Raw genomic sequence first — 19253 nt, 5'->3', positions numbered from 1 at the left:
TAATCTCATAGTCAAAGTCATATGTTTGTCCACAGCCTGATAAGCCATTTTAATTGCCAATTTGTTCATGAGGAACTTAGAATAGGTTTTAAAATCTCATATATCTGGCATAAACTAATACAACTCTGTTGATACACAAAACTCTCATTCCCCTCAGTTTGCTGAGGCCGTATGCACTGCCCCTCCAAAGAAGAGGAGCAGACACAAAAGAATGATTCATCATGTACTTACAAAAAAAGGAAAATTTAATTTAAAAAAATGCATAAAGGCTTTTTATCTCCAGAAAGCTTCACACAAATTTTAAGACAGAATTTTGTTTTGAAGTAGCATTTCAAAACTAAATGAAAACATTATTTTAAGACAAAATGTCATTTTGTCCTAGTTTTCAAACACTTTATGAGAGGAGGAAAAATAGTAAATTCATTTGGCACTCTAGAACAAAACAATTTATTCACATTTTTAAAGTAGATCTAGCCTGACTATATTCAGATTAAAGATCTGTGTAATTATGTCCACGGGGGGCGGGGGAGGGAGGGGGGATGGTTTTTGGCAGTATCAATATTTTGCCATTAGCATTTCATTTTGTGTACAAAATATACTTTAGGTAGAAAATCATCATAAACAGAAATTTTTGACCAGTTTTTTAGAAGCTGATAGAAATACTTCATGCATTCTTGTTGCAGTGTTTGCAGTGTGTCATCCAGACACCTGAAAACCTTACAGTCTTTCCCCATTACATCTGCATACAGAGATTGGTCGTTTCTGTTTTACACTGAACTCTGAAGAGAGTCAGAGTGATTTTGACTTTCAAATTAGTGAAGTGTATGTACACATTACACTGAACACGTGTTTGTGCATTTGCAGATCTTTGAAGTAGAATATAAAATCCTGTTTTCAGAATCTGCACCTACCTGTGGGTGACTCAGGAAGGCTGCTTCTTGACTTTCTGCCTCTGCGCATTAGAAACCTCTCACTCACTTTCTTTGCTTCTTCTAGTAATTCAAGATTCTTCTTTTTGTCTTCCTCAGATATTTTGACATCTGGCAGCTGATCATTTACCAGATCAATCACATGACCAGTGTTGTCTGGGTAGCAAAACATCAGAATTAGAGCTGTACATCACATGTGCAGATAGGTGGGGCATTTCAGAGTATCAACAAGTACAAAACATATCTATAAATTCAGCTTTGAGCTTGCATTAATTAAATATTCATGCCTACTCATCTTCTAATGTTATCTTCTTGAGTTTAGAGTAGGTCCTTGAGACACAGGTAACCAACTGAGATTAAGTCATTAGGATTAAAGATGCTCTCACACATGAAACTGGCTTTTCCTGATGTATCCCCATAATTCAGTTTTTCTAATTTACCACAGTGAAAGCATCTCAGCTAGAATCTCAGCTGGCATTTCTTTTGCAGACTCCATTTCTCATGAATTTTGTATGTCCAGTTTTTCAAGGTTGAAGTCCCACCAACTCACCTGGCAAAGATTTATGCAAACTAATATTAACATCCATCAAATCATCTATAGAGTAAGGTGCAGGGTTTGTAGTACAGAAATTTTGTTCTATGCAGATAGAAGAGCTTTTTCCACCAATGCAGAAACAATATTAAAGCTGCATCTGGCAAAGCTGCAGGCAGCGGAAACTGAATAGCCAAAGCCTGAGAGTTATTAGGCTGCTTCAAAACGCAGGGTTATCAATCTCTACCATTTTGTGGACCTGCAAGAATTTTCCAACAGAACTGCAAATCCCATTGTTAAAAGACAGTGCTGGAGATTGCTAAAAAGCAAAAGTGAAGTTCCTTTTCCTCATGCTGGTATGTTAGATGTAATCCAGGAAAATCCACGGACCACAAACCGAAAGCCACTGCCCACACCGAGACCTTTAGATTAGTGCTTTGTTTCCTGGACAATTTTTAATTAGTTGGAGAAAGGATCCACTAATCCTTGGCTTCCAAATTGATTGAAAACACTAAAAACTTCAAGGACCAATTTCTACCTTCCTCTAGGCTATCATAAGCAAAGAATACGGCCTGTTGTCAGAAAGGCCCTTTCTGTGCGAGTTTGCATAAGTGGGTTCTATAGATATCTACAGGTTTTGTACAGAAAAAGTTACCTGAAGACAACAGGCCAGGGAAAGGAAAAGTACATACTGACAAGGTAGCGTGAGAAAGTTTTCCATGGGCTGATAAGCTCTAGAGACTAGTAACCCTGCTGGATCTGCAAGAACTGATAAACTCAGATCACCAAGATCACCAAAAGTCTGCTCAGTCTGTACAAGCTCACATACACTAGCATCAACAACAGGCTATGCAACTCATACATACATACATGTATTAAAATATATATCTATATATAGACATATCTATATACAGATATATATAAAAGAATATATATTTGCATGCAGATGAAAATTGCAGCATTATATATGCACCTGATGAAACAAAGGACTGACGGACTTTCCAGACACCTGCCTAGAAGCTACTGGCACATCAGTATGACCTTCAACTCCTGAGGATAGACTTGGTTTTGGTTTCCCACCTGAGTAGCTATGAGTGAATTTATGACTGTGTGAGTGAACTGTATGAATAAGTTGACTGTGTTGTGTGAATAGTTATCTGCTATTAATAGTAACAGCTTGATTTTGTTAATAACAACAGCTTAGTGAATAAAAAGTGCTCTAAGAAATATTAATTGAGAGCTGTGTCTCTCCCCAGCTCAATCCTTCTGTTAGGGAATAGAGAATTTATAACACTGTTTTGCACTAAGATCAACTTCCTAAAGAGTAGTTTGGTGGAGAAGGAGGGAAGTAATCAAGTAATAAGACAAAAGTACTTTTAAATTTGACAAATACCAAAGTGGAACAATCAATCTTTAGAAAAGCTAAGGACATAGCCAAGCAGCAAAAACTCAAGTTTTTCTTTTTTTTAAATTTCCATAAATTCAGTTCAATTTCAAGGTTATCAAAAGTGAACTCACAAATAGGAGACTTCTTAAAGCTGCATATTTTAAATTAAATATCTATATCACTAAGCTGCTGTGTGTTGAAGGTTTGAGAGAATGCCCTCCCAYGGCACCTTCCATGGGCCACCAAAGGAGAGCTACATGGCACAGTAATTTCTATGTCGTCATAATATTTCTCCTGGGCTTTCTTCACCTTACTCAGCATCTTTGCCTTTTTCCATTTGCCCTCTACCACTTCACCACTCTCCTTTCCCTTCCCTTCCCCTTTACTGCCATTTCCTCTTTTTTCATAAATTCTCTAGTTTCTCTACTGTGCCCAATCTCAGCTCCTGCTTACATATGACAAGTGTTCAAAGAATCACTTGCAGRTTATGTGAAGTCTAGAAGTTTGTGATCTTGTCCATGAAGTTACATTTCCCCCAGGTAAGTTAGACCTCCAATAGAAGAGACTTTATAACATGTTAAATTAGAAAGCGTCCAACTAAGAAAAGCAATGTCTTAGAACCGTAGAATAATCCATGTTGAAAAGAACTTCTGAAGGTCACCTAGTCCTATCTGCTCAAAGCAGGATCAGTTGTGAGATCAGACCAAGCTGCTCAAGGCTTTATCAAGCTGGTCTTGAAAACCCCTAAGGATGGAGACTGCACAGCCTAGCTGAGCAGCCTGTTCCAGTGCTTGACTCTCCTTATGGTGAAAAAGTTCTTCCCTATATCCAGTTGGAACCTCTCTTTTTTAAACGTTTGTCCATTGTTGCTTGTCCTCTTCCCATGCATCTGAGTAAAGAGCCTGACTTGTTCTTCTTGATAACCTCCTTATAGATACTGAAAGGCTGTATTAGGTTCCTCCTAAAGCCATCTCTTCACCAGGTTAAACAAACCCAGTTCCTTCAGCCTTTCCTCACAGGCAAGTGCTTCAGCTCCCTGGCCATCCTTGTGGTTCTCCACTGAACTCACTCCAGTTTATCAGCACCTTTCTTGGATTAGGGTGGGTCCAAAACTGGATGCAGTTTTCTAGATTTAGTCTAATGAGTGCTGAGTAATGGGGGATAATCACTTGATACACCAGCTATGCTTCTGCTAAAACAGCCCAGGGCGTTGTTAGCCTTCTTTGCTGCCAGGGCACACTGCTGGTGCACATTCAACTTGCTGTCTTACCAAGACCTCCAAGTCCTTTTCAGCAGAGTAGTTCCCTAGCCAGTCATCCCCCAACCTGTACCACTGCAAGGGGTTATTCCTTCCCAGACGCAGAACTTTGAACTTGTTCTTGCTGAATTTCTTAAGGTTCCTTTTGACTCATTCCTCCAGCCTGTCTAGGTGTCTCAAAATTGCAGCTCTGTCCTCTAATGTATTAATTAGTCCCCCCAGTTTGTTTTCATCTGCAAACCTGATGAGAGTGCACTCTATCCTCCTCCAAGTCATTGATAAAGATGTTAAGCAGGACTCTCTTTCAAGCAGATTCCAAGAAACAGAGCCAAAGGCCAGTCACAGCAGCAGGAACAAAAGGCAGACTTAAAGCAAAGCTGTCTGACAGAATGACATCTGGGTTTGTTTCTTTCAAAGAAACCCCACTTTTTACTGGCCTCCGAGGATGACCAAAGAGCTATGACCCAAAAAAACACACTTGAATCACCAATTTAAAAGATTGATCACAAAACTGGACCCAGTGCACAAGAGGAGAAGTCACAACCCTTTGAAGCCTCATAACAATCTTTCAGCGGGCTGTCTCCCAACTGCTTTTTATAGGCAAACCAATGCAACTGAGTACACAGCTATGAAAGTGTCAGAATTACAAACTATTAAAGGTTAATTTTGACTGTTACTGACATAAATAGTTAGAACCTTCTATCTACAGGGCTGAGAAGCTAATTCTAGTACAAAGGAAATACTACTTATATATTGATCTTCATTATCTTATTAAGAAAAACGCAATATTAAGGCTGTTCTGCTGAAAATTTAAAAAACTTCAGCTTTCTAGTTATATGAAATTAGTCTAGGATCCCAGATCTATAAAATTATTATTGTATTTTTGTCATGTCACATGTCTAATTAATTCCAGCAAACTAACCCTCTTAAATCCACAAAAAGGTAAGTGGAACATACAGTAACACAGTCAATTCTGCCTCCCAGTGTTCTGGGCTCTCTGTTTTGCCACTGGAAAGAAAAAAAATAAGGTGCATACACTGGTAATAGCAGAGAGACTTTCAGCTACTTCAGAGGTACCAATGAATTTTTGTCTCCACGCAAGAGCTCTGATACAAGAGAAAGTAGAAACATACCCAAAATTTAGGGGAGGTGGTGTAGCCGTTTTCCAGCCTTAGAGAAAAATGATCTGCTATTATCAGCAGATCAGTACTTCTTATAAGAAATATTTGCTAAGACTGCCAGGAACCCCAGAGCTATTGGAAAATTCAGAACTGCCCCATGAACCCTCAGGCCTATGTTCATTGTATTGATCAAGAACAACTCCACACATCTCAGTTTCTTAATGAAAAGAAGTAAACAGACCTTCTTAGAGTCCTTAAAAGAATATTAATTAATAAATGAAATCTGAATTGAGGAAAGAAATTTTATTCAGAATATTTTCAGTATCAGAGAGGTAGCACAGTTAAGAGCTCTAATGTCATTTGCTTTCATTTGTCATGACATTTACTGGTGCTTTAATAAAGAAGAAATAATACTGACACATTTGTTTGGAGATGCCTAAGAACTAGGCACCTTAGGCAATAGTTAAAGGGTGCTTTCCTTTAAAAGCCAAACCTCTATGGATACTAGAATATTCACCTGATAAGCTTGGTGTTAACTCTGTCACAAAACCAGTATTTTTTTTAAGGTATGCACAAATATTGGTAAACACAGAATATATGGACACAAGTCCACGATTTTACAGAGAATTGTATTCATGCACAGCATAAAGCAGTGATAACTGGCTCAAATTAAGTTAATAGCTTGTAACTTGTTGTAGAGATAAAGCTAAGCTTTACAAGTAGAAAGAAATTTTTTACTTTGTTTCCAGAGATATTTAAATAGAGACTACTTAAGAAAAAAAAAGGAAGAACCTATTTCCTACTGTTTTCTCCTCTCACCCCATATGCCATATTTTCTGGCTTCTGTACAAATCTCTCAGACTGCAACTAATACCCATCTCATCATTGTTTATGTATCTAAAAGGCTCAGGTTCTGCTACTTTAATATGCTTAAACTTTGAAGTGTGGAGACCTGTAAGTATGCAACATTCCTACTCATATGTAAGTCAATACAATAAGCATAAAATAAGTGCTTAAAGGAATAGACTTGYCACTAGGTAACACTTATTTTCTCTCCTTTAACAATGGCACATTGGGATCTTGAGTACTGCTTTTGATACATTGTTTTGTATGCAATATATCCATAAACCACTTAAATCATTAGGTCAGTTACAGTTTAAGTTCAATAATGCAAAAGTTCAGGATTTTTTTCCATAAATTGTGATTCATATCCAGTTTTGATTCCCTCTATGCATTACACACATGATTTTGGAAAACTCCATATGGATTTAAAAAATATCAAATTGCCTAAATACATTCATAGATGTTTTAAAATTAAAATGTACATTCTCACTATTTTTAAATAATCTGTAGAAATCTTAAACAAACTAGAATACTGGTTATTAAAATATTTGTGCATTTCAGCAATATAACATATTTCCCTATCAATTGCATTCTTTGTTGTTGCTTTATTCTAGTTTTCTGAAATTTTGTGCTTGTTTTTCCCTTTCAATATGAGCTCTCATCTGCTTATTCCTCCAACCCTTACATGCAACAGTATAAACATACAATCTCCTCTTCAACTTGTGCTTCACAGGAAATACGTAAATGGAGACAAGTAACAATCCAGATGCGAACATACCAAGATTGAGAACTGATGGGAGCTTTGCCACTGATTTCAACAGGATGAGAGCATTTGTCAGTTTGCAGTACTCACAAATCTGCATCCACATCATTAGTCCCCTTGAATAAAAATTTGCTCTATTGGTAGCTACAGGAAAACTAATAGAACTAGTTACGCAGTAAGAGACTCATTAGAAAAGTGAAGAAATGAAGACAATCTTCCTTTGGAAAGTTTGTTTTCGTTAAAGGTTTAATCTGATAATATGAGAGCCAAACTCAACGATTTGAGACTTAAGCACCTGTTACTCTCTCCATTAAAAAAATCCAGTTGCTCACAAATAACCAAAAAACAGTATTACTAAACAGTATTTTGCATACAACAAGAATTTTAAGGTGGTATAACTTACTTTCTTCTAAAAAATGTTAAGCTAAAAACTTAAGCTAACAACTTTACGAAATTAACAATACCTGTTATCCTGTACCTGTATCTACTCGCATGCAATCCACTTACGGTTGTAAACTCATGATCACAATTCATCATGCTAGCAGTATTTCCTACGCATGCATTATAGACAGTACGTACAGGAGAGAAGCTGCTGTCAGTAAAATCAGACCCTATACTAAGATCTTTACTGTGTGTCACATTTTTTCCAAGACAACATCCCAGTTCAAATGAATAATCACTTCTTACCAACAGAAGTCAATGAACTAGTTGGATTCCTAGTGGTACGGTTAGAATGTCGCCGATGAGGACTACGAGGCCTAGAGAAAAAGAATGGACAAAAAGTATGGGAGTATGCCACAAAAAAGAAAATGAAAGCAACACTCAACTCCTCTATACACATTTAATATGAAAAGAGAAAGCACTTGTCCTTGATCAAAAAGAAATGAACTTTCAAAAATCTGTTGGAATGTTTTTGGGAGAGTGTAATATAAAAACTAAAATAACTGCCACCTTTCACTCTTTATTTCCCAGAAAGGGAAGAGTTTAATAGTTCACTGTTGTCCTAAATTAAAAAGGAGGCTTTGGACTCTAAAGTAAGTGAGAGAGAAGTTTGCACTGCCTATTGTATAAAAAAAGCAAATTCCTTTTTTCATTAATATTTTATAATTTTTTAACTACTTAGGCAAGAATTCCCCTCCCCTATGATGTGAACTTTTCATGCATAAACTAGGTATCTTTCATTAAAATATGATCCAGTTAAAACTAATTCCCATTTTCTGGGGACTGGATTTAGCCAATATAAACATTTGTTTTGGTGCAATTGCTCTCATCTTCAAACAACTGAGAAAACAAGAAAATAGCAAATTGCAGAAGTTGCTCTCAAATGTAAGAAGTTTTGACTTTTGCTGAAAACTTCATATACTGCAAGCTTCCAGTTTCTGACTAGAACTACAATTTTTTAGTTCATTATCATGACTTAAAATTCATGTAAATATGGTACATTACAAAAAATAGTCTTTAGTCTACCTAAAATGTTAGTGCTTCCTAGACTACGTTTTATGATTGAAAAAATTTCTTAGCCTACTGCATTGACACTCATTTTTTTAACAGAGATCGCTGTCAATAGCAACATGGGAACTTTCTAGATTCAAAATCAGGTGAAAGTCTCAAATTGCTGCTGAAAATTAAATGCTGATCTAGCAAATAATGCTGCTTCTAAAGGACTGTGTTATAATTTTGACTTTTAAACACTCCTGAAGTGTAGAGAAGTACATTTCAAAATACAATGAAAATTATAGTATGGATTTTGATTAATACTTTCTGGTTAGTCTTTCCCATGTTTTAAGCCTAATGGCAGGTCTAYGAATTAGAAATCCTAGATGAAAAAATACGCTTTATCAGAAGACTGAAAATAACCTAATTCAACTGAAAATGCAAGCATTCAAATTCAAGCAACTACTACTTCCATTCCAGTTTTCTTTCACATATGCTTAATCTTAAGGTGGTATTCTTGCCTTGTCTGCCTGAATGGACCCAAACTTCTGCTTGGAAAGTGACTGTACTATACTATTTAAGGGTTACATACTTTGTTCTTCCAACTCTCTAGCTTAGAAACATTACCTACTTAAATTTTCACTGATAACTAGTTTGTTTGACAAGATCCTGGAATGCTGTCCTATCCAAGTTTCCAAGCACTACAGAAGTATATTTTGYAACTTCACTGAAACAGTAACACTAAACAAATTTAAAATAAATTAAATCCAATCTCTAGAACTTGTTCAGCAGTCAGAGCAGATACAGGGAGGAAGGAAAAGAGGAGGTCAGCAAAAGCAGCCTAAACTTCTCTCTCTCTTTTTTTTTTTTGTAGAAAAAAGCCCAGGAATTCAATTTCCAATGCTTTCAACTCAGCACTTCTTTTAAAGTGAGCAGATCTGAATTGGCTTTAGAAGAAAATTTTAAAGATGCTGGCTAATAATATAATGATGTTCTAATACCTGAGAACATTGTCCTATGAAACCAAAAAAAAAAAATTAGCCAGCAATACTGGATTACCTACAATTTTTGTAGGTAAAGAAACCATACTCAATAACAATAGCTTCACCAGTAGCAGCTTAAGTTATTAAGACAGTATGTGTTTTAAGTCAACACCAACACGTACAAGACCAAAAGGTAGTTTTACTCTGAAAGTTATAATATAATATACTAAACTTGTCAAAAGAAGTTAAGAAGCATTTTCAGCAGTTCATAAGACTATAAAATACAAAGCATAAAAAAAAATACTTGCAAAAGCCATTAGTAAAACTTGCAATGTATTTTTAATACATTTATAATACATTAATACAATAATTTTTCTCCTTTGGAAATTCACTTGCCTCACAAATAAGCCTTACTATACAAATTGTCATATGCTGCAAGTGCATCTTTCCGCAAAAAACACACTTCCTTTCTTAATTAAAAAACACTTTAGTAATTTAAGCATCATGCAAATAGATTGTTTGTAAGAACAAAAGAGTTTGCTGCTGCACTATCCTTGCAATAGACAAAACCATTACAACAGACTGCAAAAACTACTGCTACAATAGATATATTTTTCAGCATGATGCTGAAAATATTGTAATAAGAATAAGATAGTAATAGAGCTAGTTCTTTAGTTCAAGAAGGGAATGCGATACACAATCTTTGCACATATTATATGCCCATTTGTGAGAGTCAACACTGATGGGTGAGTATACCTTGAGGAATCTCTCTCTCTAGTATTAAAAAAAAAAAAAAGTACTATTTATCTTACAGGCATTAATTAACTCTAAACCAGCCAAAGTTCTTACTGTTTCAGTGGAAATATTTACAAGATTAAAGTCAGCACTATTAGTATACAGGTAATTAGTAGACCAAACAACGAAACATTGGGATACTGGGTACTAAACTGAAAAAATTTGCATTGGGGTTGTACTCCAGGAAGACAATTGCATTTTTGTTTTGCCTTGTTTGTTTGTTTGTTTTTTCAGTTGCTTATAGACTAGGTCCAGGTAAAGGATAAAATCTGGAAAGAAGGAGAGTATGCATTGCCTAATGTGCGCCATACAAGGACTCAGTTGTCCTTGCAGTGACATAAAACTGTATCATGCACCATTATATACCTACAAAAGGATTTGACCAAGCAATTTTTTCCTCACCAGGCCTCACCAGACCTGATTTGCTAACAGAAGAATGGATTTCAAAAATTATACCTTTTGATCCAAATTAGGCAAAAATTTAATTTATATTTTTGTTTTAGTTTCAAATTCAAATTATGCTATTCTGAAAGTTTAGAAAACTTAATGTAAATTTAAAGAATACTGAGTTAGGATGGCAGGATTAGAGCTATATACAAAACTATTCTTTTAATATGAATTATACTCCTATCACCCCACTTTCCTGCATACAAAAATCATCATCAAATTGCAAACACAGTATGATCTAGTTACAAATAGAGCAATATTTTAATATGATGTATATTTCAAAGCAGATTCTTCAAAACACAGCTCCTGGAATTACTGTACAATCTATGCATAGATTGGTAATGTATGATGTAGTACCTGTTAACCAGATTTTTATCAATTTCTACATCTGGCGTAACAGCATTCTCTGGAAGAACAATAGAAGGTCTACTGCGTGTTGTCACTTCAACAGTAGTGTCCTGAATGATTTACGACAAATATAAAAATGTAGTTAAACAGCAATTCAAAACACTGAATATTTATGCTCTGTGTGGAAAATAACATGTATTTCTCAATTTAGCTAAAAGAAAAAATGATTGAACTCAATGAGAATAAGCTTTTCTATGATAAAACAAATATGAATCAGAAGCCTATACTTAAACTGTTAAAAAGAAATGATGGATACCTGGACTATCCATTTTCTTTACAAAGGTTTAATGCATGCAGGCTAAATTCAAAAAGCATGCAACTTCCAGGCAAAATTTAGAAAGGTACCCACCGAAATGGATTTTTCACATAGTAGCCCATTCTTCTACTGAAATACACGTATAATACTTACTGAACTAATAAGAGCTGAATGCATGCAAGAACAAAAAAGAACCATGTATAAAAGAGGGCTGAATTAGGCACACAAACCTCTAAATAGCACTGGTGTGTAATGAATGCTTGAATAAGTGCACGGTTAAATGTATATGCACTATACAAAGATGCAGAAAATAATTATATGGTTAGTTTCCTACTTTTTTACATTAATCGGAAAAACCTAGCTGCAATATTTAAATAAAATGCAACATAATTTTTAAATGACAAAAAGAACTGTCACTGAATATCAATTCATGCTTATTCTCTCTTCTTAAAAAAAAAAAAAATTTGAGAACTTAATTCCACACCTTGGTGCGGACTCCATCATGGTAATGCCAATCAGCTGAAGAGCAGTAATCTGCTTCCTGTGAGATATCCTAAATGAAGATACATCAAGCTGGAATAAAGACCTGTGGATTTCTCATACGTAGTCAAAAAATGTTGACTTTTACCCCTTTTTACTATATTCAGATCCATAAATAGCCACCCCTTGAACCATTGAAAGGTTACATAAGCACCCTGATATTTACAGTAAGTCAAGAAGTGGAAGAAAGTGATTCTCATAAAATTATGGGGGGGGCACCTTTTAAAAGTGGCAATTTTATTTTTCTTAAGAAGAAAAACATGAGATAAATAGAACACATCATAGCAGTGTTGGTATTTATATCTGGAAGGAAAACTTCCCAGAAGCAGCAGGGGACTCCCATCAATCACAGCTTGTAAAATTTACAGAATAATTTGCAAGTCCTCACATCCCAGTTGCTTCTTCTGGGCACTGGTATGTACAATGAGAGTTTTGAGTTAAAATTTTCATTCAAACTACTTCCCAAAGTTCCATAAGAAGTTTTTACTTCAGTTGGCATTGGTTTAGATAAAGTTTGATTCTCAATATTTCTCAATTTTCTAAAAGAGCAGGTTTGCTATCCATGGCACAAATCCACATATGTTCAACTGCTATAAACATCATTTTGCTTTTCTTGAAATAGTATTTGCTTCTGATCGCACTTACAGCTTTTAAGCAATAAGAAGAAATTTTACCCATGAGAAGTTTGCCACAAGTATAATAAATTTAGAATAAAAATTTAGTTAATTTAGTACTATTTAATATGAGATACAGGTCATAAAAGCTCTTATAAATGCACTGATTTAGGCATTTAAGGAATGAAGCATATAATTGTTCAAAGTTTAATAGGTCAATGCTTTAGAGTAGAGAAATTTCACAATAAAAGTTTAAATTCTTTCAAACAAAAGTTATCAATAAATAATTTTGTTTCACTCATCTAATATGACGTGGGGAAATTAGTGTAATCATAGGGCTTGTTACACAAACAACTGATCAAGAGTTTAAACTGAAATGAAGTTATATAGATATATAGAAAGACATTATCAGTCACATAGCCATTAGCCATCAGGTACAACACAACTTTGCAACATTTCTCCAAGTGCCAGAGTTTATTTTTAATTCAGAGAATTCTGAGTATGCAATAAAATTAAAGTATATAGCATAATCCTTCTTCCTCTTAAATGCAAATAAAATATATTTTGGCTAGGACATCTGATTTAGGATTCTTGATTCTGTTTAAATAGAAATTTGTACTAAAATAAATAAATGCACTCCAAGCAGCTCCACAATTGTATCCTCATGATTCTCCCAAGACATTCCTGGGTAAGTTCACATTGCTAATCATAGGAGAGGAGAATACGAAACACATGTAGAAAATAATATGAAGATTTTAAATTTAAGAAAAATATCCCTGTAATATTTGGAAAAAAAATGTTAAAATGTAGAAACTTTATTATGGGATACAAGTACACAGTTAATACGGTATTATAACAGTTTCAAAGCAATATTTAGTAGTGTTCTTGACAATGACAGTGAGCATCAAAGCATTTTTCTGGCCTAACAATCAATGACAAAAATTCAGGTGACTGTCATGCTTATAGGGCCAAGTAGCTGAGTGCACATGCACGTTGCTTATACTAATCTCATGATTGCCAAAGAGTAAAAGCTTTTGAATGACATAAGAACATCAGACTAAAAGTCATTCAACTCCATTTTTAGGACTTAAAAAAACTCTTAAAAAAAAAAAAAAGACTGTATTACAGATTAGATTAGATCAGATATATTACAGTAATCTTGGTCAGCAGCTATAGTTCCGCTTTTACGGGGCTGAAAACTCATGCTTCTCTATTTTCCAAATCCCCTGTGGTACATTTGTATATATGAGAAGAGGAGACAGAGCATGAAGTTCTTTGCAAGGCCAGCTGGCATGAAACAAGAGAAATCTTTATACTCTACAAAGCATTCAGACTAATACATGCAGATATTGGAACAGAAGCTCTAACTGGAAGCTTATGCTTTCTCCCAGTTGTATATCTGCAAGAGGATGAGACAGTAGTAATACTTTAACAAGCAGTATGTTTCCTAACTAGGTCTGAACTCAGAGAACATACGGTATGTGAGGCATACAGGTTCCCCTGCCCCGCTATTTCACTGCGTTCTCTTGATGCATCTTGCCTAACCTGTATCACCAAGTTTTAACAGAAAAAATGGCATTAACAGATTATGTCAAAAGCAAGATTAACTTCATCCTTTGTGTGCTCCAGAGGTATGTCTCAACTATAGGCAAACATCTAGTAGGACAGTCAAAGAATGTTTGTTAGAGTAGTTTCCATGTTTATATGTATAAAACCTAAATCTAGAAAATACTACAATGGACATAAAACACAGTTTGGAACTGTAAATATGTCTGTATACTTACAAGGCAGAAAGGAAGTATATGGTCATTTATATGGATTTTAAAATATACAGAAGTTTATAGGGCAGCACACATACAAAGCCATAGTAAAAGAATATTACTAAACTTGAAAAACTAAACACTAAAATATCAGTAAACAGTACAAGATTTGCCTATAGAATGTGATTTTGCCCTCTTTAAATACAGTCACAATGAAATCTTTAAAGACATGATCACCTACATCTTTGGCAAAGAATCAGGTTTGTGTATAGAATAAGGTTTGTAGAAATGTCTTATTTATAGATTTGAAAGGCATGAAGTAAATGAGGCAGGGCAATCACAGTTAAGGAAACTTTCATTCTAGCATTTCCTAAGCTTTCAATGCTTCATCTTTACCAATAATCGACAGTACCTTTTGAAGAGAATTTCTAAACAAAACAAAATGATTCTTCAAAAATTGTTAAAAGATTACCATTCTGTTATATCAGATTTACATTCACAAAGATATCCTTAAGATTTACAGATGTCTACCAGTCTACTGAAAGCACTGTCGTCCTCTAAATCGGTCATTATAACAGACGAAAAATTGTTAACCACTTTCACAGACACTTGTTTGATAATGACAACTCTCAGATCCTTGGCTTTCCTCTGGAGCCAGTAATGAGACTATGCTCCATGCCCAGACTTTTCTGCTCTTTCCCCTCACCTCCCAACAACTCCTCCCCACCCAACTCACAACCTCGATGCCACTGGCTTCCCTCCCTCCAACCTGACCCTGTCTCTAACCCCAAAATAACCTTATAGTCCAGCCTCTTTCTTCTCAATTTATACCTTGTTTTTCAGTGTTACATTTCCACCAATCATGTATCCTTGTAAAGATGCTTTGACCAGCTGATTCTCATTCTCACCATCATTTCTGGATTCCTTGTTCAATGTATTTGTAACCTTTTTCATATCCTCCCATGTACCCTGTCTTCTCTGTCTCCCCCTTCCTAACTTCCAACACCCTCCCATTGCCTATCCATATTCTGCCCTCTCCATACTAGCTTCCAGACAAATCTGCTCATTTAGCTATCCCCAACAGCTGTCTCATCTCCTAAGACCACTGTCTGCCCCCTCCCAGTCTGCTCCCTGTTTTTTTGTTCCAAGTTATTCTCCCTTAAAAATTTAGAGAAAAATCAACTCCAGCTCTATAGCTCAGGTTGGGAATTTATTCAGATGCTCTGCAAAGATGATCATGTGCAATCTAGTCTTGTGAAGGCATGGACATGCTCAGTTTTCTCTGTGAAGATAGCATATGCAATTTGGTCTGTAATGGGAGATCCAAGAGGCTCAAGGATGCTCCCAGAGGATGGGATTTGCAGATTTTATCCATTAAGCTCTAGCAAGTCCTCACTAAGCACATAGAGAATGTGTTTTTAGAAGTCTTAGCACCCAGGCAAATTTGGATGAATTTGAACAGTAATGGAAAAAATGCACCTCTGCTAATAAGGCTACCGTACCAGGAGAGTCAGATGATAAAGCTTGCTATACGCCACCTGAGTTCTTTAAAGTGTTGAACAAAAAGTCCTCTGCCACCTGGCCTCATTGGAAATTAGTAAAAAATTCTGACTGAACTTCAGATCAAATTTGGCCCAAAACAGACACTTGCATGAAAGGCCTCAGAAAAATTTGTGTGTCTAGGAACAGTCTTTTGAGAGATGAGGTTTAGATAAGCTTAATTTTAAATGTTTAAGAGAAGTGCTGGGCTGAGAATTTAGCAAGAAAGATAATGAAATGCAGTTGTAACTGTATTTAGTTGTAACTGAAAGAAGAACAAGCAAAATAAATATGGGACATTTCCTTAAAAACAGAATAGGTAACACAGTGATTTGATAAAAGTAAAATACAAACTGGAATAAGAAATAGTCAAAAAAGAAATGCAGAAACTTAAATGATGGAATAAGCAGCGTAAGAGAAGAATTACGAGTGCCTGAGTCAGACTTCTCCTCAATGTCAAAAGAGCAAAAGAGCTAGTAAAATAGTGTTCAGGACACAGAGAGAGGAGGAAGCTGGAAATAGAAAAGGGATTTTGATTCAAAAAGAGGGGATGATGGTAGCTCACAACCAATTCTAAAAATGTAAGATAGCTAATGGGACACTATAAGTCTTCTAACATAAGTGGTAAGGATCTAATTTCCTTGGCTGCAGGTACTCATCACAACTATAGAAATTGTTTCTTAATACTAAAAACCTAAAATAAATTATTAAGGATATCAGCAAAAGCTGATAATTCCACTGCAGTAAAATAAAACCTCATAAATAAAAATATGGAAATGATTAAAGGTGACATCTGATTTATGCTGGGAGAAATCATTTTATATGAAACATTTCTAAAGTGTTCAGTAGTTACTGGAAATGTAACAGGACAGCATACAAACTGAGTTCAACTACATACTCTTAATTCACATGACATTCCAAACAAGGGGTTAAAGTGCTTTGAATTAGGCTGACTGCTCTCACACCAACGTCAATAGGAATTTTACATTCACTTCCCTCCAGAACACAGAATTAACTAATATTTTGGTGAACATTGTTTAGAGTTAGCCGGAATGCTCAACAAAAGCTGCTGCAAGAAAAACTGAAATGGGAAACCAGATTTTCTTTCTCAAAATGAATAAAAGAAACACAGTCCTGGTTTTCCATCACGTAAGAGATACTTAAAGTGAGCAGTTCATTCTGTTTCTCCCGAAAGTGTTTTGGGGATGTGTGTGCATTTGTTTGCATGCAAGGGAAAGGTGGGGGACCATCTCCTGAAACAGGATGAGGAACTTGTTAGACGGACAGCACTGCAGATGAGATTCCAAACTTGGAAAGTTTTGTTTAGTGGCAGAAAAGAATATGTCCTGGAAACAAGTATCCAGTTGTTAGCTCCTTCTGAAGCCTTCTCCTGGCTTGCAACTCCTCATTTCACAATGTTAAGTGAGGAGAGCTCTTAATTAAAGCCTTTTGCTCTTTATTTTGAGCCCTAATTAAAATTGACTTTATAGAAGTTTTCATTACTAGAGCAGTACAGAACTACTTCATTTACCAATTTCAGCTATTACCTAATCATGCTGTAGAATTCAGCCTGCACCAAGACCCAGGAGTGGTAACAGGTATGTCCAAGATCAAATTTGCAGAGTGCTGGCTAGTTGCAACCCTTATCTTAAGTACTTAGGCAGGCTCTTGAGTAGTGTGTTGGTTAAAATCCTTCCACTGTTATTTTGTGCCTAAAAATAATATTTATCTTAAAAAAATAAATAAATAAATAAAAATTTTGCACAGTTAACTCATTCATGAACTATCACATTGTTGTGGTTTATTTCAGACCTACCTCTAAAAGGCCTGTATAATGTGTTGGTTTTTATTTTTTTTATTTTTATTTTTTTAATAATAGGTAGTTGGAATGTTGCATTTCTCCCATTCAACAAGTACGCCCAGGCTTAGGTTCTGCTAGCTTTTCACATTTTTGTCTCTTCTGGTATGCTTTGCCCAGCAAATCTTTTGTACTCTCAAACACATTTTTCACATGTGTGTGTAAAAATAATTGTCTTGACCCAATATATGTTCTCAACTAATAGTCTGGTAAACTTGCATCCATCTGGGGTGTTTATCTTCAGCCAGGAAACTAACACTCAGCACAGTGTGCAATTTAATGGAACACATGATAAATCAATGTTGGGTTCGCTGCTGACAATATTTTCCTACAATGTTAAAGTAGCGGATGTTTTCACCCAGAGTGTAGAATACAGTGTCCTCAAGTCCAGTGACAGCGATACATTTCTAACGGAGGATGTGCCAGATTATAAATCCTCTCCTTCTTTATGCCAGGTTGCATAAAACAGGATGATCTAGATGACCTGTGATTTTGTAATCATAGTAAGGTCTTTGGTTCAGCTAAGCAAACAATACATTTTAAAAAATTATTAAAACATAAAATTACTTTTTTTTAAATCAGCATTATAAATTATTCAAAAGGAAGAACTATCATCACTTATTCGATTTTATAATTTATCTGCAAATACTTATAAACATGCATATGCAACATGTTAAACTAGTGTAGCAAAGCGACAAATGTGTCCGGAGAGCACCCATCTGCACTCTTTATAGTTCTATTATATGTGCAGTTACTACCGGGGCAAATAAAGTACTGAGAAAGACTGAAAAACAAGATGATTTCCATCTTTACACACACATAAATTAGATAGCATCTTTTATATCTGTGAAGGCAACACTAGATATTTTAAGACTACAGTGAAGTACAAGACTAAGTTCTTTTCCCATAGGTTAAAGTTTTTGGAATAACATCACAAAGGACATTTTTGGACATCTTTAAAATAAATGGTTCAGAACATAAGCCTCCAGAACACACTGATAAACAGTTGCTTCAAAAACTTCAGTTCTCATTCCTTACTCTAAAAAAAATTTGAAGAATTCTAAGAATATCAACAAAAGATCATTCATACCTTCACCAGTTAATCAAAACAGAACAATACATAGCAATGGCCAGTACTATTCACAAACTGCTAAATATACACAAACAGGTTTCAGCCTCAGGTTTGCAGCATAAGTATCAATAAAATACATATTTTTAAGATTGCTTACTTTGGCTGGAGTAGAATTGGTATGTTGTGCCTCTTTTGGTTGTGCCTCGTCTGCAGGTAGTGTTGGCATGGTGGACAGCGTGAAACACGTTGTACTGCAATGTGGACTGACACGACCATGCACTGCTGAGAAAGTCTGTTTCAAGTTAGCCTGAAGGGATAAGTGCTGAGAGGCCTTGTGATCCACACACTGTGTTAGATGCCAAAAATACAAAATCAAGTCCATTTAATAATCTATGTTCTAACATTGAGATCACTTTATAACAACAAACAGTACTAAGTTTTAAAATTAAAAAAAAAAAAGCGTCTTGAGTTTTATTAACTAAAGCTTTGAAGATCAAGTATAACTTAGTAAGTGCATTTTAAAAGGACAGGCTTCCTTGCTTGCTATTCCCACCCCTTCCCTCCATTTTACAGGGTCTTTTTAGTTACTATGACTGTTTCAGCTGTGCTTAAACTACCTTCTCTAAAATCCTCTAAAAGGAAAGAGCATCCTGGATATCCATAATATGCCTTTTAGCAACTAACACAGCCCTAATGCTACAGACTATGATCTCA

General features: G+C 35.4%; 1 protein-coding gene across 1 annotated transcript in view; it reads right to left on the bottom strand.

Moving 5' to 3' along the window:
- Window positions 1–18765, bottom strand: part of MRVI1 (murine retrovirus integration site 1 homolog) — a 48496-nt gene extending 29731 nt beyond the window's left edge. The window contains exons 1-4 of the mRNA XM_026070752.1: window positions 18697–18765; window positions 10850–10950; window positions 7521–7591; window positions 912–1085 (exon numbers count right to left, since the gene is read on the bottom strand). Of these exons, the coding sequence (XP_025926537.1) occupies window positions 912–1085; window positions 7521–7591; window positions 10850–10950; window positions 18697–18765 (415 nt within the window). The remainder of the gene's footprint in view (window positions 1–911; window positions 1086–7520; window positions 7592–10849; window positions 10951–18696) is intronic.
- Between the last annotated feature and the right edge of the window lie 488 nt (window positions 18766–19253).

The sequence above is a fragment of the Apteryx rowi genome, unplaced genomic scaffold, assembly GCF_003343035.1.
Source record: "Apteryx rowi isolate R43461 unplaced genomic scaffold, aptRow1 scaffold_107, whole genome shotgun sequence".
Classification (NCBI taxonomy): Eukaryota; Metazoa; Chordata; class Aves; order Apterygiformes; family Apterygidae; genus Apteryx; species Apteryx rowi.
The sequence above is the reverse complement of the archived record's forward strand: the minus strand, read 5'-3'. Positions and strand labels throughout refer to the sequence as shown.